Source organism: Coccinella septempunctata, chromosome 4 (assembly GCF_907165205.1).
Source record: "Coccinella septempunctata chromosome 4, icCocSept1.1, whole genome shotgun sequence".
NCBI classification, from domain to species: Eukaryota; Metazoa; Arthropoda; class Insecta; order Coleoptera; family Coccinellidae; genus Coccinella; species Coccinella septempunctata.
The window spans coordinates 21,661,865-21,683,716 of record NC_058192.1 but is presented as its reverse complement, the minus strand read 5'-3'; the positions used below and the strand labels follow the sequence as shown (position 1 = coordinate 21,683,716).

The window sequence follows — 21,852 nt, the reverse complement described above, 5'->3', positions numbered from 1 at the left end:
CACTTTTCTACACTCGATTTGATTTACACCAGTGTAGAGGAAGTGTAGTATCTACACATAGTCAAAAGGAGATGTAGATGAACTACACCTCCTCTACCCTGGTGTAAATTCAATCAGCAAACGAATACTAAAATCGAGTGTAGAAAAGTGCTACACTTTTTATGCAAACGGTGCCTACCGAACACTGGGTGGGTTGGACCAATTCGAGTCATAGAGCGAAGAGTAGTATTTTTTTTCATTTCTTTATGGTATTTCAAGGAAATTGTCCCGTAAAGGTGGATCTCTTGGCCTACTAGTTTGATATAATTCTACTTAATTATGGATCTATAGTACCTACTCGAACTCTGTGCCAAAAATGGGAATAATTGATCGAAGAGTTTCGCAGATAGAACAACCTGTAATTCGGATTGGAGACACATTTCCTGTTTCGAGCTCAGGATTTTATGATATGATGATGGTGATATTCCCCAATAGTAATGATAACCTAATTAAAGAAATTATAATTCATCTGACAATAACCTCTACAATTTTTTTCATTATTTTCAGGCTACTATCAAGGAGGGTTATCTGTTGAAGCAGACATCTTCATTCCAAAGATGGGGAAGGAGATACTTCAAGCTCAAAGGGCGAAGTTTATATTATGCCAAAGATTCCAAGGTAGGGCCAATTCTCGACTATAATGATTATTCGCGAATCGCTTTACTGAAAATCAACTAAGCTACTTCAACTCAGAAGAATGTTGATGGTCAAGTTAAATTGTTGATAATCTAGTTCTTCATTATCGTTTTTTTGTTATATACACGGTGTTTCTTAATTGAATGTCAATATTTATGGGGATGATTTTTGGGCCTATTTTAAGAAAAAAATCTTCATATGAACATATGTCCTAAACGTCTTGCCTTTTGAGATACTGGGTGGTAAAGTTCACAAAAATAAATCATTTATTATTAATATCTACAAATACTACTTCAGATATTTCAATGAAATTTGTCATACATGAACGCCACCAGTGGCGTTCGTACGTAATTTGACATACCTATTTTGGCAGACATTGATGGTAGGCCACCGATTTTTCATGAAATAAAAATTATTTCTGAAATTCCCAATCATTTCTTACCAAAGTTGATCACTTGACTTTTTTCAATCCGATTCACGGTTTCCGCTCAAAAAAAATAAAAACCATTTCTCTGCATGATCATAACAATACCGTTAATACATACATATGACAATATCACCATGAAGAGACATACATAGATTTTATTTTTTTCATTAAAATATTTGAAGTGGTATTGTAGATATTAATAATAAATAATTTATTTTTGAAAACTTTACCACACTGTATCTTAAAAGGTGAGACGTTTAGGACATATGTTCATATGAAGTTTTTTTCTCAAAATGGGCCCAAAAATTACTCCCATAAATATTCACATCCAATTAGGAAACACCCTGTAATGTGCTGGTCGACTTGTCAAAAATAACTCTTTTTCTAAATATGTATTATAATTGTAAAGCCCATATTGATATTGCTAAAATTCCATTTCCTGGAACAATCTTTATGACTCTCTTTATAATCACAAATTTTCAAGATCTTTAACAGAAAACTCTTCGTATATATACATATACGAGGCTCTTTCGAGTAAACTACTCATACGAGTAGTTGTCAATTTGTCTGCTTGGTGTTATAACATACATACTTTGATATGAAGAAACAAGGAAATTAATTCATTAATTCAATCTAAACTAAGCAGCAAATGAAGTGGGACAACTAAAAAATTGCCCAATTTTGACCAGCTATTACTTCGCCGATTTTGGATTTTTAGCCAGAGGTCAAAAGCTCTTTCATTTTTCTGAGAGTCATCGGCAAAAATTATTTTTTCTTCATTGCCTACTTGTTGTGCAGGGTGTGAATGTAAGGCAACAAAAAATTTCCTCTTTTTGGTGAAGAATTTGGAAGTAGTGTGGGGAATTACTGAGTATTTTTTGATGTTTGTCGGATTATCAGGTCAATATCTCGAGGTGTTTCTGCCAATTTTTTTTTATATTGCTTTGCTATGGAAATATTACCATTTCACGAAAGTCTGGTTTTTCCTTAAAATTTTAGCTATAATTTTCACACTTCTCCACCGATGTTAGATTTTTCGCTAGCGGTTTAAAGCACGATCCTTCATCTATATCTAACTGACACAGGCTTTTTTTCTCAATCTCTTGTGGCGGCGTAGTTGTACCCATGGTAGAGGAATACTTCATCTCACCATGATGGTACCAAGGGTAGCCAAACGATGGCATCACTGCGCACGACGGTTGCGATCACAGGGTAGATTATACGTCTATTGCGGTGCAGCATACGGATTGTAAACCCTGTGCCAGTGACGCCCAGAAAAAGGATAGAGCTTTTAGCTCTGGCAAAGATCCAAAATCGGCGAAGTAATAGCGAAGTTCTAGCTGGTCAAATTTAGGCAAACCTTTATGTGTCCCACTTCATATGCTGCTTTGTTTATTTCTCCATTACCTTGTTTTTAGCTGAATAAATATACAACGAAACAGTGGGTTTTCCTACTTTTTCAATAAGTATAATTAAGTAAAACTGAGCAAGTTCACGTCTGTGTTTTCAAGTGAAGACACAGACCCCGAAAATGTAATTCACACGTGCTACATTAGGAATTAGGAAAGCTTATAGAGCGAATATTATTATAATTTTCATCCTTGTCCCTTCCTGCCGCTAAAACCCGATGAAACATGCTGTATTCTGGTAATGGGGTGGAGATGTGAAATGAATAGCCGTCGTCCTGTCCGCTTCCTCCATTTCCTCCTAAGCTTCAATTTTGCCCCGAATTTTCGACTGAGAGAAATTACAAGACCGACATCTACGGAATCGCTCTTTCACCCTTCTATTCCCATGACGATTTATGAAGAGTGGAATGGAGAAGCGTGAAAACTTGAAGATAATCCTTCGATCTTTATCCTGAAATGTTGCTGAGGAGAGAAATGGGATATATTTTCATCCGGTTATTTTATCTGCAGCTTTTCCAGAGATAAGTGCTCGCTAGTAACTGAGGACAGGCTTTTTAATGAGAATTTTCTGAAAATACCCTGACAGCGAGATTGAAGTCCTCAATAAATACGTGACCGGAGCTGAATAAAAGGTGGATTTAATAAATATACTACTCGTAGCAAGGGTGGCCAACCTGATGAGATCCAAGGCCCAAGACATTTGAAGAAACTCTTTGCGATCTACCAATTACAAAATTATCAAAATTTTTAATGGACTGATATATGTATATGTAGTTCACCATAGTATTTTCTATTTCGTCCATTGTTGATGCATTATATTATAAGTAATAATAATAAGTTTCCTTGAAAATTTTGTTATTCACACTGCAAATTTGAATCTTATATACAGGGTGAGTCTTTGGCTCGTACAAATATTTTAACAGTAGATTCTTGAAGAAACACTTTTTCCTATCCATTTTTTCCGATTGGGCCCTGATAAGAACATATAGCCATTTTAAATTTTCATATTGAGCTGTGCCTTCAGAATAACTAGCTAAATCTGTCACACTACACATCTGTGGATCTCTTAAAAAGAGTTGCATTCGGCGGAAGCACCCAATTTTTCGAATTTCACAATTATGTATTTTTTTAGATCAAATTACTCGGAAATGGCGCATTATACGGGAAAAATATGCAGAATAATTTTATTTTACAAAACGTTCAAATATTTATTACATAGCGTCCAACTTAGTTTCAAGAGTTGGGATCTTTGAATTTTTGGTATTTTTATAGTACGTAATGGTCATAATGAGAAAACTGGAAGATGTTGACGAAATCTTGCGTTCGAAAAGATTAATCCAATGAATGAAAAACTATATTCCGAAATTCATTTCAATCGATAAAACCGTTTGTGAGATAGAACTAAAAATAACAGCCTGTACCTTTTTTTAAACCAAGCCAGGAAAAAATGGTAAAGGAAAAAAGTGTTTCTTTCGACCACAAGAATCTACTCTACTTACGACTACAAAAGTATATTTGTACGAGTCAAAGACCTTGTATACTGCATTGTACGAGGATATATTGAAAAATTCTCAGCCTACTATAGAACCAAACAAAATTTCAAAGTCAAAATATTTTATTACTCAGCAAATTCTCCTCTTAATTGGATACAGTTATTACAGCGAACCTGCAAAGTCTCTAGACCTTTGAAAAAAAATGTTTCTTCTTGCTCTGCAAACCAGACCTCCACAGCTTTTATTACCTCCTCGTTAGAAGAAAATTTACGACCTTTTAAACTTTTTTTCAGTTGAGGAAAGAGATGATAGTCGAATGGAGCCAAATCTGGCGAATAAGGGGGGTGTTCTAGTAATTCAAACCCTAAATCACGAATTTTTTGCATGGCAACATGAGATTTGTGTGCAGAGGCGTTGACCTGCAAAAACAAAACACCTTTGGATAGCTTTCCGCATCTTTTCTTTTTCCGTAGAGTGGTCAGTAACGTCGAATAGTAATCTACTGTTATTGTTCTACCCTTATCCAAAAAATCAATCATGATTACTCTATGGCAATCCCAAAAAACTGAAGCAAGAACTTTTCCAGCAGATTTTTGGACACGAAACTTCTTAGGTCTTGGAGAACCAGAGTGTTGCCATTCCATCGATTGTTGCTTTGTTTCTGGATCGTAGAAATGTACCCAAGTCTCATCCATAGTAACAATTCGGTTTAAGAAGTGTACATCGTTTTCAAATCTACCCTTGCACTTGCAATTTTTCGATTTTCACAATTTCGGTGGACATCTTCTTTCTTTTAATTTATTGCGTAACTCTTACTTTTTTGACCCCAAACTTCTTACTGACACTTCTAATAAGTTATTGTTCGTCTATTATTTGTGTGGAAGTCTAGATGCCTAGATATTTAAAGGAATATAAATATAAAATGTTCGGGATCAGAAGTTATATTTACGTCCAGTTTCATAATCAAATTTGAAGACACTTCAAGCTTAAAGATTCCTTTAGTGTCATTTTTAGTAGGGTTAAAGGAAGCTTTAAAATTTAAGCGACTTAAGGTTTGATTATGAAACCGGCCGTTAGAAATAAACATAAAACAGAAGAGGACTTTCATTATAAAACTTCAAACACCTTTTGAAAATATTTCAAGTGAGAATTTATCTTCACAGAAAGGGGATCTTATTTTTGAAATATTATTTTTCGTTCGTCTGAGAAGATAATGGAGGTGTTAATGGTTATTTGATGAAAAATAAATAGCCGGTGAAAGCTTCCTAAATTAATGAACTTCAGTGGAATTTTCAGCGCTTTCAACAAATTTCATATGTACGGCATATTCTTCGATAATCGTAAAGATGGCTTCTTTTTTGTCGTCTTTCTGCATGAGCCAAAAATAGACGAACATTTAGTTGGTTTTCCGGTGTCGGAGAACCTCGAGCTCCGAAGTTTTTCTTCCTTCTTGTGAATAATTTACATGGAAATTGAAATTGTATAGGTAATGAGATTCTGCTCGGACGCAGATCTCGTAAATTTACCTGGCCAGGAGTCAGAAGTGCAAACAGTATATTGTTTGACTATTATTAAATGTACTGGAATATAATTTGATTTATACCAGAAATTAATATTCACGCGAGGTGAATCTTTTTGTATATCTCAGATGGAAGATAACGGAAAAAAAGAAAGCTATAATGATCACTTAGATTCAAAAACAAATTCTCGAAGTATTCCTCAAAAGAGGCTCAGTACTCAATACAAAAATGACTTGACACCAGCGGGCTGACATCTGCTTTTGAACCCACCTGCGGGGTGTGGAAACGTTATGTCCCTCATGTACCGAAAATCGGTAAAATTCGTGTCGATGAAAATGATTTTATTCTGGCTCATCAGTACTGACGAACAAAAACTCGGTAAACTCCAAATTCAGGTTGCTTTCCACGGTTCTAGATCGTTTTTCAGAACTGAAAAAATGGGTAAAAAGGGTCCGGAATGTTTACGGTTTCCAACGCTGTCGGAATCCTGAATTGGAATTTTAATTCTGTTAATCAAAATCGAAAACGAGAAAAAAATTACTGAGTCACTCTAAAATAAAGAATTAAAAAAAAATTGAATTCATTGGATAACTTTATAAATGAGTACTACTCGGTTACAATTTACTATTGAAAATATACAAGATGCCTATAACTTTCAAGGTGATTTTGCCCATTAACGAACTCAACCTACGCATTCGGGATTCGGACCCTCTACCCTGAAAGGCGCGCAATAACACACACACTGAATATCTGTTAAAATCAGAAACAATTTATTTTCCAAAATCAAGTGGCACCTCCTAAGATTTATTCGCGAATACATTGAAAATAGCAATAATTGGTGATGAGTAAACCGACGCGACGTTTATAGATCATAATTTGATGTAGAATTGTTATTCTACAATGCTCAGAACTGAATTATTGATAGAAAACATATCGATATGGATCCGCCAATCAAGCATGTGATTCCCATCCCAATCGAGCTGTGAGGCCGGGCATTGTTTTTTGAATTGGTAGCAATCGTTGTTGATTCAATTTATAGGAAGCATTCATGAATAGATTGTGGAACATAATTGAAATTCCCTTCCAATACCATAGTTTACGTCGTTCAGTCTATCTGAAGTGGAACAAAGGAAAAACAAATAACTGACCGCATTTATTCCATTGAATATTATTGTTTCTTGTTCCTTTAGCCCGTTTGCTACAGTCGAGAATTCTCTAAAAAATTTACTCGAGATTTCATGCGCCCTGAATTCTTTACCGTTACATACGCACTTTCGGTAGAATTCTCTGTTCAGTTGCCTACAAAATAATCTCTGCCGTTTTCTCACCAAAATTTGGTAGAGAATTCTCCAGAGAATTCTCGGCTGTTACAAAAGTGCTTTAGAGGGTATTTTATCTTTTCGCTTTATAAGGTTCCCTAATTACTCGTTGAGATATGAAGTAGATGTAGCAGCTATTATTGAGATGCCGTTCTATACAGCGTGTGTAAGTTATCGCTTACCGGTCAAATTTCACAAAACGATTTTACGGGCAATTTGCAACATTAAAAGTTTCTATAGAATATGGTCCAATTAGGTTGGTTATATTTTGTAACGTTCCACATGTTTTCCACTTAAACATAGAATAACTTGAAAACTATCATCTTAATCAAAATTCATTGTACATAGGAAAGATAAACGAAAGCTCGGATGTAAACAATAAATAGGAGTGAAAGAGCTGTTTTTTGATAACCTGATAATCCAATCCAATATTGAATAGGATTATAGTTTTCAAATATGCCTCGTTTTATAAAACATTACAAAATATACAACTGAAGATATGTTGATCATCTTTTATAGTTGGGGAGCCCAAGAGGGAAATTCGAGATTTACTCGAGCATGTCAGATTATATAAGGGGAGATACCTTGGACCCTGTAGAAAACACTCCCAAAAATTAGACCTGTATATAGGAGGAGTTGTCTAGGACAGCCTGTCAGTAAAAAAAAAACTAAAAACGATAGTTTTATTGAATTATCTCTTCTGTTGAGCTTCAAATTGTTTTCGCATTCATTATTAAAGTTGTAGAGCATAACATTTTCCACAAATTAAGTCCGAAGCAATTTTTTCTACGTTTGAACGTTTCTGAGATATATAGCGATGAATGTACCTTAGACAGGGTTTCTACATTGACCTTGGCCTTTCGCATGTGTGCTAAGCTTCTCGCCTTTATCACCCTCTAGCTCAAAAACAGTTACGGGTATGAAAAATTGCTTCAGAGAAACGTTGTATAGAGTTTTATTATCTAAAACATTCATAATGAATAGAGAAACGATCAGGTATAGGAAGAGAAATATCTTTAAAAAATGCCCTGTTATCATCTTCAAACTGTCAGATTGAAAAAACCCCCTGATTATTGTCAGATTAATGGGTCAACACGTCTGCAACACCGAGATTAACCATCGGTGTGAAAATCTGACATGCTCGAGTATGTACAAAGTAACGATTTTTTTTTGCATTTTCAAAGGACTGCTGTGACACATCCGAATGGGGTATTTTCCTAAATTTCAAAATATATGTCATTGAAATCCTTATAACTCAAATATATCGAAATCTATTTTTTTAGAATTTTAACATATTGCGTTTTGTCTGTATTCACTTACGAAAATGCTGATTTCAGAAGTGCTCTCTTATGAACATTCTACGTCATTTTCACAATCCGGCAACGCCCGTCGAATCAATAAAGGTCATGAAAGTTTTATGATCATCATAGACTTAATAAATATCAAGTTTGGTGATCACATTTGACAAGGAAAACAAACAGTGCATAGAAATATCAAACAATGACACAAAATGTCATCGTTTTTAAGAATATATAGACACAGATTACAGAAACAATTTTTTGAAATGTGTGGATATAGAATTCAATATCTTCTTGATCAGTTCCAGTGTTGTCTAATTAACAAAAATTACTAGACTTTAGTAAAGGCATTCTACGTCACAAGCTTTTACATACTCGAAGTTTCGAAGGGTATATTTCTGAAATTTCTTAATTTTGAAGCGAATCTTTTACGTGTTGGACAACTAATGGAAAGGGGTTTCCATAAATAATTTTAAATTCGATTTTGGAGTTTTAGGAAACTTGCCCATTGTCAGTCGCTTGAAAAATATTTTCCTTTGGGTCCAATTCACGTATCCTTCAAAAATCTGACACGCTCTAAATTTTTTTTCAACATTTTCAACTCTTCCATAGGTACGGCCAGCCCCACCATACAAACTGTCAGATTAACATGAATTTATTATCAGAGACACGTAGGGCATGAACAGGATCTTAATCCCCACCGCTAAAAGAAAGTGCATACATCATAGAACCTTTTTTCTTTCTATTTCTACCATCTAATCTCCAAAATCCACTATGTCTCCACGACGCTCGAGTAAATCCCGATTTAGCATCGTCGGCTCCCCAACTATTACCTTCAATACACACGAAGTTTTCATTTTCCACGAGTGGCATATTAAGGGATGCTATTCCGTATTTGGTTCCGGTGACAGCGTAGTTCCATAAGCTTGCCAGATAAGAATTCAGCCAGTTTTGTTGTTAAGGTTGATACTGGATCGTAAATATAATAGATAAAATAGATCTTAAGAATTCTTCATCAATAAGCGAACGCTTCATACATTTCCGGCACAAAATTCGAAAAATAGGCATAGACATTTTATTGTGCAACATAAAACCATTCCGTTTCACTGAACAAGCGCGAAAAATATGGACAAAAAATCCTTCCAAATCATACATTTTCCAATTCTGAAATGAAGCAATTGATGAAATGTTAACCACTGCTACTCGCTGGGACTTGGTTAACGAAAATATCGAATAAAGTCGAACTGGATTATCCTCAAACCTGAACAATAATGAAATTTATAGGTCAAACGGCGATAGGCACTCCTGCTGTTACTTCCATTATATAAAGAGGTGCTCTAGCGTTCTCTGCGAATGCCATCGATTATTATGCCTTTACGTTTTCACGTAACGCAACGAAAGCAATTACTTTTTCCTTCAGTCCTATATGCCCTTGCATCGAACTGGCAGGTCTTGTGAGAAATCGTTGTGTACAGAACTGATTTTATCGGTGATATCAATGCAGCTCCTTGATTCGGTCGAAAAAACGAATTTCTGCTTCGATTGCGTGTTTCTATCGAGTTTCCATACGAAATGAAAAACTTTAAAAACAAGGTGACAATTTGAAAACTTGCCAGGCCAATTATGCCTCGACAAGGATGTTTTCAGAGAAAATGCCGGAACAGGTCAAATTTAATTCGGAGGGGGACATGTTTCTAGCAGACTTGTAAGCCAAAATCTCCTCAATCTTAGGTGTAGGGGTTCTCACCCCTAAATTCGTAATAGGGCATAGAGGGTGAGCTATACCTTAATTGGAAGACAATAGTATTATGTAGAGGGACATATTGTCTTCCAATTGAGGTTTAGCTCACCCTCTATTCCCTATGAAGTATTTAGGGGTTATAGCCCCTTCACCTAGGTTTGAGGAGATTTCGGCTTACAATTTTGCTCAAAATATTTCCCCCTCCATTTAAAAATTGACCTGTTCCGGCTTTTTCTTTGAAAATATCCTTGTCGAGACATAATTTTGGCCTGGCAAGTTTTCAAATTGTCACCTCCTGTAACTACTTCAAGGAATCAATAAAAATTTGCAAACCATAGTATTCATGTAGAGGGACAAGTGATCTTTCAATTGAGGTAAATCTCAACCCCTATTCCGTGTTAAGAATTTAAGGGTGATAACCCCTACACCTAGGGTTGAGGAGATTTCGGCTCACAATTTTGCTCAAAATATGTCGCCCTCCGAATAAAAATTGACCAGTTCCGGCATTTTCTCTGAAAACATCCTTGTCGCGACATAATTGGCCTGGCAAGTTTTTAAATTGTCACCTTGTATGTATTTAGCATCCCTTCTTCAATCTGTCAATTACTTCAAAATGGAACGTTGGGCAGGAAATGAACAGCAGATTATCAATATCAATTAATAATAATTCCTTGTTGCAAATAATTCGAGATCAGCAAAAATCAGGTGAAATTGTGTATACTTATATCAAGAAAAATTAAAAATTTTCAAGTTTATATGGCTTATGAAATATACAAGGGTGCGATAAATTCGATGCTCACCACTATTATTTTCCAAACTATAACACAAAGAAGTTCTCTTTATTGACGAAAGAGATCTGCCTTTGCAAGTCTTTCAATATGACATCCGTTAAATCTTCATATATTCTTTTGTTCTAGATTAATAATGAAGAATCGGAAATATTTGGCATTCTACAATTGCTTATGTCTTCTTTAGTTTAACCACGATTCCCATGAAATTTTGAAATCTTTCAATGTTATCGTAGTTTGATGAAATTAAACCATTTTTATTGAAATTGACCTGCTAGATTTCAAGATGCGACTTACAAAAATTTGTTTCTTATGGCCACCATATTGAATTTTCCCACTGAAAAATGAATAATATTATTATTATTCACAACAAACTCAGTTTGTTCGAATTCGAATCGAGAAGAGGAATTTTGAAAATATCCGAAATATTCAAATGTTGAATTAAGGATAATTTTTCTGATTTCGGGCCTTAATTACGTTCACAGAACTACAATCTATGTCATTTTCTCACTCCTTAAAAGTTTCCTTTCATGTAGTTGTTTTATTGTAGGGAAAAACTTTCAACCCTCATTTAGGTACCTGGTACACAAAAAAAACCTATCTGGTTTTGGCAGTAAGTTGACGAAATTTAATAATTTTTCAGTGGAAAAATTCGATAGGTATGGCTACCATGAGAGTTGAGTTGATAGTAGTATCCTGAAATCTAGGAGACTGATTTCAGAAAAATGGTATAATTTTATTGAATGACGATAACATTGGAGTATTTCAAAATTTCATTGCAATCGTTCGAAAAATGAAGAATTTATAGGTATGGAATTTTCGAAAATATATACCTATGTCCCATTTATCATTATAAATCTAGATTAAAATAAGATATTAAGACTTGAGGAACGCCATGTTCGACTTGTCAATAAACGGAATTTCTATCTAGCATAGTTTGGAAGATAGTAGTGGTGTGTATGGAGAGTCCGGGAGAGTTGAACCCATTTTCACCATGAAGCCATTTGAGTTGTATCAGTAAATGGTAGCAACTCATTTCTTTGCGTGAAGATATCATGCCACAATAGGTAACGATAGATAAAATAGTAGAGTGATGGTGAGATGAGCATTTAAAGTACAGCAATTCTTTTTTTAGAAAACGAAAATTGGCTTATGTCTCCTTAACCCATGGGAGAGTTGAACAGGGGGCCAGAGAGACTTGACCATAAGTTTGTTTATCACGAAAAACATTAAAAGAAAACAATTTCCAATGACCAACGATTGTCTATGTCAAGATTTTCATCATCAGATGTATCAGCGTATGAAATTTATATTTTCTATTTCAGAGTCACTCTCACTTATTTCCGAGGTGTTTTATACTTTTTTGAACCTTCGTATATTTTTTATAGTTATTTCTATTATACTATTTTTTTTGAGGCAAACTGTTATTCAAGCTCAGGCCGGGAAACTTGGACCACTGATAATGTCTCCCGACCATAGCATGGGTCAAGTTTCCGTACTCCCTTTTAGCCTATTCAACAGCTTTTTTCTCGAAACTTTTACAACTATTATAAAAAAAGCTCATCGTTTGTAAAACAAGATTAATCAATGGAAGAAATAAAACTAAATAACACCACGCACCTATTAAACTTTTCAGACAATGTAACAAACAATAATTATTCAATTTCTTACTTCCTAACAACAAAATCACTTTCAACCCTCTCATTCTCGAACTGTTATGATGGCGGCCAAAATGGAGCCGCCATTAGTTATGCCTTTTTAGGAGTATGTCGCAAGCTATTTACGATACCGGTAGGGCGAAATTTGAATTGAAATATTCGAGGTGGTTCAAGTCTCCTACCTGAGCAAGTCTCCCGGACTCCCCCTAAGTACCGAATTTCTCACCACCCTGTTTAATGTTTATAATTCTTGCATGTGACGTGGAATTTCATCCGTTCCTATCGAATTTTCTCGTTGAAAATGAGAAAAATTCTTATCCATTGAAGCAATTCATTGAGCACGTAAAAAGATTTCACTTGTAATGGAAACCAGGCAAACCTCCTACACTGTCAGGAATATTTCCTCTCATGGAACTCTAGACTTTCTTTGAAGAGCTTGAATGTTTGCAATGTTTACCTTTTCGAGTTACATCCGGAATCCTTATTAAGAGTCACGAACAGATCAGATGAGATATATATCTCAGGTAGGCCTAAGGAGGATCGTTTTATAATTTTAATTAAACTCAAAATTGAGTCCACCCTCGCGCACCAAGTTAATATTCAACGGAAGTAAATATAACTTATCCAAAACTTGTGAGGGAAAAAGTTCAGTATCGACGAGAGGAAAAATAACAAATGGTGTTCAAGCAAGAAACAATGGAATCATATTTGGAATATGAGAAAATGATACATCGAGATAAAAATATACAGAGGGTGCCCACGAGCAACTTTACATATATTATATACATATAACATATACTATACAGGGTGACCCATTTGAAAGAATCCCCTTAAATAACTCCTTGGGATGAGCCTGGATCAAAAATTTTTTCGAATGAATGTTTCTTAGACTTCAGGGGGACATTCGATTTATTATATATGATGAAGTCCCGAATATATAAGGTCTTTAACTTGTACAAATATTCTAACAATAGATTCTTGAGATCAAAAGGAAACACTTTTTTCCCTTAACATTTTTTCCGAATCTGCTCGGTTTAGAAGATACAGGCTGTAGGCTGTTGAAAAACCATGAAAAAATGTCATTTTTAGTTTCATCTCACAAACCGTATTATCGAATAAAATAGATTTGCGAATGTAGTTTTTCATTTATTTGATTAATTTTTTTCGAACACAAGATATCACTCACGTCTTCCAGTTTACTCATTATGACCATTACGTACCATAAAAATACCAAAAATTCAAAAAACCCAACTCTTGAAATTAAGTTGGACGTTTTTTGAGATAAAAGTACCTATTCTTCATATTTCCTCGTATAATAGTAGAAATTAAGTTGGAGTCTTTCTGATGAGAATCTGACCTTGCGGTTTGATTTCAAGGTCCTTTCAAGGTCACGTATTTTTCTGAATAGAGAATATACATTTTTCTTCACAATCTTCGTGAAAACTAAATAAATTGTGTCTCTCGTTTTTTACATAAAACGAATATATTTGCAGATATAGACCATATTATGGAGTAAGTAGTGGCTAGAGCCCGGATCAAAAAATGTTTCAACTGACCTTGGACCTTGGAGTTAGATTTCAAGTTCATGTAGATTTTTTCTTGATGAAGAACTAGGAACGTTTGGTTTCTTTCGTTTTTGCCATAATATGAATCGTTATGGAGATTATGCAGTGTTTTATACTCATAGTGGTCATTATGATGAAAATCTTCTACACACAAACTACTGAGCATATTTAAAGAAGTGGGTATTCATCAAGAGATTGAAATTTTTTTTTAATTCAGGCTCTTTCCAAGGAGTTATTTCAGTAGATCTTTTAAAAAGGGTCACCCTGTATAGGACCAATCTTCCGCATAACGAAATGTCTACTTAGAATTTATCTCCTTCCATACCGACACACAGGATGATTTAATAATACTTGCCGAAGTTTCTTTCGATTATATTTCTGGATATTATGGTTCAGAATTGGATGTAATTTTCAGAATGTTTTTATATTAGGTTAGGTTATGTATGCTGAATGACAAATTTCATAAATTTTACTCATAAGTCGTTAAAATATGTTCACCATTATAGTGTGCCACTTTCATACTATTTCGCTGAAGCTAGTTCACTTCAACCATTGATTATTGAACCATGTAATTACTCAATGCTGCTTCAATACTTCTATGCCACCCACAATGCCAGAACCTCGCCATTTCGGTTCGCGCCACGCGAAGTCTGTGTTTAACAATATATTGAAGATATTGGCAATCAACTCTCAATTGTGAAATAATTGCACGAGGCGCTTATCGTTTCAACAAATTGAATTAACTACTCATTTCAGGTTCAATCAATGGAATTATATTCTATGGGAGGTCGAAATTTATTGCTACATGTGGAGATGAAGATGTGACCTCTCAGTCACACTAACGTTACTTCATAGAAGCAAAGTTCCTCTTTGATAGAAGCGATCAATTCCATTAAGAATGACTTTGATGCAAGTGAAATTATCAATGAAATGCAAGCGGTGATGTTTTGTTTCCATTTTATTTTCATCCTCAAGATTCATTGTTAGATTCCTGCAGATTGCAGATTTACGATATACTATCCGAGTTATGAAGTTATACTATACGAAGTTGATAAGGTATATTTCGACTGGAGCATGATTTGGGTTTATTATTCTTAATTTGACATTCATCTACTCATATACCGGGTGGCCTACCCCAGACGCGGCGCTCATTTTGAGGGAGTAAATGAAGATATTTTGAAAATCTTTTCCTGAGGTGGGTGTAGAATGTCCCAAAGGACAATTTAAAATTATTGTCATATATAATATATTATGGAACAAATTCATTTTCTCAGGAGAAAAACATTTGGCAACAAAATCCTGAAACAGGTCAATTTTTGTTTCACTTTTACCAATTTTTATGCATTTTTGAAGGATTTTTGTTGCACCCTGTGCCATCCCCATCAACCCTCAAAATTTTTTGAATAGGAAAAGTGGGTCATGTGGTACTTTTATGGCAATGTCTTTGTATCTTCTTTACAGGCGTGTAGAAATTTCCAAGAAATTTTTTTATTTTTTTTTAAATTACACTGCGCAAAAAAATTAACGCACATTATGGAAATCTCAAATTTATTCTACAACTGAAGGTGTTTTCAATGATAATTATTTTTATCAGAATTATGCATGCATATGTTATCCACTTTCAACAGTTTTCTTAAATACAGATGTTTTTTCCCAGCAGGAATAAGAAAAGATGGTATTATCAGATTTTGAATATATTGGCTCCATTCTAAAATCAGTTGTTCTCGATCAATTCTAGTGAGCAATAGTTTTTCTTTCGTTTGATTTTCTACACTCGATCGCTATGCAACGCGAAACACGCAATTTGACCCAAGGGGAATGTGCCCAAGCGGTAGTTTTGCGAGAAGAAGGGTGGACATACACAAGAATTGCAGAAAGGTTTGGAGTTTCCCATACAAGTGTGTCCAGAATGTTGCAGCGATTCAGGGAGACAGGTATGAATGTCCGAAGACCAGGACAGGGTAGACCACGGGTAACAACTGCCATTCAAGAACGTTACTTGAGAGTTTCTTTGTTGAGACAACGGTTTGCAACCGCTCGCCTCCTTCAAATTCAGCTTGAGCAAACTTATGAGGTGCAAATTAGCACTCAGACAATAAGAAATCGCCTCAGAGAATATGATTTAAGGCCTCGTGTCGCGGCAACAGGCCCAGCTCTTACCCCAGCCCATCGAAGGGCGCGTTTGGATTTTGCGAGAGAGCATATCCATTGAGAAGAGGCCGATTGGGAAAGAGTTCTCTTCACAAATGAGTCTAGATTCTGCCTCTACCATTGTGATCGACGTTTCCTTGTATACAGACGTCCACATGAAAGATATGCTCAGTGCAATTTCCTGAATACTACTGGTTTCGGGGGAGGATCGATTATGGTATGGGGTGGAATATCTTTGACTGCTCGCACAGACCTAGTGGTCGTTGATAATGGAGCTATGAATGCTGATAAGTATATGAGGAACATTCTTGAAGAGCATGGAGTGCCATTTGCCCAATACATTGGTGAAAACTTCATTTTTATGGACGATAATGCCAGACCCCATCGTGCGCGCATAGTTCAGGAGTACCTTGAAGAGGCTGAAGTCTCTCGAATTAAATGGCCAGCAAGAAGTCCAGATCTCAATCCGATTGAGCAGGTTTGGGACCACCTCAATAGAAGGCTGAGAAGTTCAGAAAATCATCCAGCTACTCTTAATGACTTAGGAATCCAACTCGGAGAAATCTGGGAAGGATTAGATCAGATCATTGTAAGATCACTCATTTTGAGTATGAACCGCCGTTGCCGTGCTGTAATTAACGCAAGGGATGGAAATACCAAGTATCAAATCACTTATCAGCATTTCAGTATTTTGAAAATTGTCCATTTCTCTTCTTTCACATAAGATTCGGTGAAATCCTGAATTTTTCTTCCATTTGATGTGTCTTGTTTCGTTCAAAACCTTCCCTAGAGAACATAAAAAATAAGTTATAAAGTTAATGTAGAGTTAACTTTCATTAAAATTGAGATTTTCAGAATGTGCGTTAATTTTTTTGCGCAGTGTAGTTGGTTCGAAGACCTTTTCAGTATGTGCACTTTGTCATGGCTCATTTACTTTGAGACGATGGTACCTAATGAAATTTGTCACTGAATGAAAGTCGACCATTACAGTTTTGCTCATGCACAATTTTCAACCCTTTAATGGAGAAAAAAATGGAGTGACATTGGAAATTTATTTCGGCATTCAAATACCACCTGAAGAAGCATTGTACATTACAAGATAAGTTAAATTAAATGTCCAAAATGACCACCATCGTTCATAACTGAAGCGCAGTGTTTCACACATTCTAATTTTTCACGTGAGGGGCTTGAAAGGGGTTGAAAGTTGTGCATGAACAAAACTAACTAACTATATAAAATGAATCCCAACTTCAGAAATATTTGAAACGAAGATTTATTACCACCTACAATTTTCTATTTTAAACCCCGACAGAAAGGGTGAGTCGAATGTACCTATTCATTCCAATTAAATGTCTCGCATCCAAAACATCCCTCGGAAGCGTGAATGAATTTTCCTCAGCCAGCTTTAGGAGCTTTTTAAGCCGACAATATTGAACTCGGCCTTCTGAACATGACGACCCAATTTTACCTGGATCGGCGTCTACATGGAAATTCTTGGTGAGCACCCAAAATGTAACATCGTGGAAATGCACACCCCTTCCGATCGATAAGGTATTCCTAGTATTATGGAATTATATCGTCTCAGAAGACGTGTTGGAAGAATAGGAGGACAGTAGTAATGCTAGAAAAGAATTATATTCCAATTTGTTTTCATTTCTAGAAGTCGATTGCCGAGAAATTTGGGATTAACTTGAGGGTGTCAAATCAATATAAGGGGAGATATCTTGGACCATGTGAAGCACTGATAGGGCACTCAAATAATTGTCAAAATCAGCTTCTCTGGGGCAGGCCTACTTTTCCCTCCACTGATTTTAGTGTTGTTAGGGTTGACTTTGAGTACTTTCGTTTAGTTTGTTCAATGAGTATTAGGAACTAGAAGAAATTTCTGTTAAATTATATGAAATTTATTCATCATAGATGCTGTGTTAGGATGACATGGAAACATAAAAGAAAATAGAGAATGGTCAGTCAGAATAGTTTTCAGAAAAGGCACTCCTTGAATAGACGAATTGAAATAATTTGCTTTTTATAAGTTACGATTCTGTTGATGGAATTAACAAAATAAAATATACATAAAATTTGAATTCAGCGGTTCGTAACAATACATATAATAAAATGCTCAGTAGAATTTTCTAAAGTGGAAATTGATCTCAATTTAGTTTGATTTGTTTCTTTAGGTATAAGTTATGCTTATGCTAGAAAAAATTAAACATCCAAATAGAAATATTTATGAGAAGGAAACCTATTTAAAGCTTATTTTACCAGAAGTTAGTTAATGACGTGCTTCAGACAGAATTTTTCATTAAAATTGGGGCATAAAACTTTTGATTCCTATCACATTCCTATGACATTATAGTTTTTATAAGAACAATTATTTCCAATGCGACCACTGCTGTTCTTGAAGATAGTAGTTAGAATTTCTGATTTTTATATACAGTGTGAGTATTCGACTTGTATATATATTTCAATAGTAGATTATTGAGGTTTGAGGTCGAAAAGACACTTTTTTCCTTAACCATCATTCCATTCCATTAAATCATTTGATATACCTACCGTAGATTCGAGTGACTTGGGACGATTGTTGAATTCAACTTAGTCAACTTGCCAAATTTTCGAAACGGTGACCTATTTTTATCTGAAAAAGAGGTTCGAATATGCTTTATATGACTCAGACTATTGATTAGGATGTATACCATGTTTCAGAATTCGGATATAAATTCTGAAAAAAATAAAACATACCCCAAGTCACCCACCGATTTGGGAGGCTTGGGACACAAGTTAAAATCTATTGATTTCTCAACACTCAAATGAAATAGGTGACTTGGGAGTCTTGGGACGTTGTATAGAAATTAGAATTTCTGATTATATAGTTGAAATTCGGTTAAGAAATTAAATGATAAACCCCTATTACAACCAAAATAAATATATTGCAACTCGAATGTAAAAAAACTGAACAAAACAAGGGAACTATGATTTCTTTCATTCTTTAGTGATTTCTTTGTGGAAATAACGTAAATATTAATATCCTGCGAAAAATAGTCACCCTATGAAACAACAAAATGAATGAATGAGATTCGTGTTGCCGTTTGATTTGTAAACAACCTTGTTTCATGACATATTTAATATCCCAATATACTACGTATCCAGAAAAATCTTACACATGCACAAAGTGAAACAAATGTACAGTACACTAAAAAGTCTAAGCGCCATAAAAAACGCATTTTTATTATCCTGAACTCGTTAATTCTTCCTTTCAATTCAAACGCTCTGGTCACGGCAAACTCAACAGGAATTAAATGTTAAACTAACCGATAAGACGCTACACAATCTTTTAAGTTTGTCCCTTCATTCATAAATGGAAAGAAACAAAGAAATCTGCAAGGGGGGTGATTGTCCCAAGTTACAGGACTGACCAAAGTCACCCGAATCTACCGGTAGAACTCAAAATTACATTTTCTTATGGATTTTCAACAGCCTGTTTCTATTCAACCGAGACAAATTGGAAAAAATACTAAGCAACAAATCTTTCTCCTTCAAACCCTGTTCTGTTATAAAATTAAGGAGAAACCTTTTTCTACCTAAGCGCATGTCTTCCTCTACCACCACAATCATTGAGCTTCTTTCTTTGCGCAGGTCCATTTCACATCACCACTGCTCGGTTACGAGGCGCTATAACCAGCAATGGTAGCAAGAGCAAATTATTAGTTGTGTATTAGTTTTTTCACCAAACCCGTGCAATCGAAATATGTTAGCTATTTAGTTATCTGCTAACTGTGGATGCATATCGATATAATCGGTAGGGGGCAGAAGTCATCCAACTTTCAGTAAAATATCATTTGTTTTTGACGGTTAGTGACATATTCGTTACCCTTAAAGGTGAATATGTCCGATTAGATAGGTACTCATTACCTACGATGAATCTTTTAGCCCACTGATTCACTTGGATGGTGGAATGTGTTGGCTTATTATCATCCATATGAAACATGTATCAGTTGCTTTATGCGAATAAATGTTGTTGTACGACATTCCTGAATAATAATGGTTACTTCTCTTTATGGTGGATATTTGTTATGAAACCATACGCAGTAATAAACCTCATGAGTAAATTTCATAACTTTCATCCTCAATTTTATCCCTTAATCAGATGGTTCTATTTATAGAGGTTGAGCTATTGAATGCGGTCGTTACAATAATTTATCACCAAACTGGTATGTTACCTCATTCCGAATATGTCCGTGGACAGAGCCATCAAACCCTCCCCTTGAACTGGGGTCAAACTTGGGGTAGAGAGAGAGACGGAGGCAGGGATGTTGGAGGCTCGTGGCCTCACCTCGTAACGTACTCCGACTCGTGACGTCATCAATATAGTGAAATTCACGACGCAGCAAGCGGGTCGAAGCACGCGGATCCGATGTTGTCAGATTGTGCTTTTTTCGAATAATGCCGTAGGAAATACGTTTCATTTACGTCAGAACATCGAGTCGGTTCGATTGCAGGCTGAGTCCCCGCTTAGACGCCAATGCATCGGAGGAAGCAGGGAGGAAAAGTTCGAAGGAAAACGATGCTCGATGCTTTTTCGTATTGTTCGTTAGTCAATTTACATGTTTTATCGAATTAGCAATTAACGACAGATGCCTATAGATTATTTTAAAAGGAAGTAATACCTTCGCTTGGCGAGTCGAGTCGAGTCAGTTGAGAACTATAAATTAAGTATCAAGCGAGAAGTTTGAAACTGAGCTGAATGTATGTTTGATACTATCGCCAGATTTCGGTGTTTAACATCTGGGTCTAGTTTAGTTGATAGTCTGAATTTTGAGCATCAAAATGGACATCTTCTGCAATAAATCGCTATGTCAATGGGCCTAATAGAAGAGAAGACTAACACGTTCGAATGTTTTCCAACCTAAGTTTCGTATTACCAGAAAAGACTTTATTCATTGTAATATTTGATGTATGTTCGTTTATTTCTACATATTTTTTGTTGATTTCTATATACGATATGATAACTCAAAATTCATTTTCACGTAAATACAGTCAGAGGACTTCAACTCATTTTTTTTGCGTGAAGATATCATGCCCAAATAGGTAAAGACAGATAATATTAGACAGATGGTGAGATGAACATTTTGAGTTAAGTAATTCTTTTTTTAGGAACCGAAAATTGGCTTATGTCTCAATAACCCTGAGAGAGTTGAACAGGGGGCTAGAGAGGCTTGACCATAATTTTGTTTATCAGGAAAAACATTGAAAGAAAACAATTCCCAATGACCAACGATTGTCTATGCCAAGGTTTTCATCATCAGATGTATCAGCATATGAAATACATATTGCCTCACTAGTGTGGAACCCAAATTATAAGTGCCACATAAAACGCATAGAAAGCGTGCAACAAAGGTTTCTGAGGTATCTGTCCTACAGGAATAATGTCAAGATATTGAATCATGATTACACAGAAGCTCAGAATAGATTCAATATGCTCAGCTTGGAGATCCGCAGGAAAATTAATGATATGTGTCTTCTTTATAAAATTTTAAATAACATTTTTTCGGCCCCTTCTATACTCCAACATGTGTCTTTATTCAGATCCCTGAAAGGAGGTTGAGATCCAGGGAGATGTTTGCTGTTCCTTTTCGTAGATTGAACGTCACTCAGAATTCCCCGATTTGTAGGATTTTGACCCTGTTCAATTTGGAGTTTTTTGATGCTGATCCGTTCACTATGTCATCAATTCAAAAAATATTTAAGGCTGAGATTCCTCATTTGAGTACTAAATAGTTTTCATTTTTTGTATATTTTTTATATTCTCGT

General features: G+C 35.4%; 1 protein-coding gene across 3 annotated transcripts in view; it reads left to right on the top strand.

The window, feature by feature from the left end:
• The window catches only part of LOC123311413 (diacylglycerol kinase eta), a 183,524-nt gene that overhangs the window by 15,837 nt on the left and 145,835 nt on the right, over positions 1–21,852 (top strand). For all 3 annotated transcript variants that reach the window (XM_044895335.1, XM_044895333.1, XM_044895334.1), the window contains exon 2: positions 547–657. In XM_044895335.1, the coding sequence (XP_044751270.1) occupies positions 547–657 (111 nt within the window). The remainder of the gene's footprint in view (positions 1–546; positions 658–21,852) is intronic.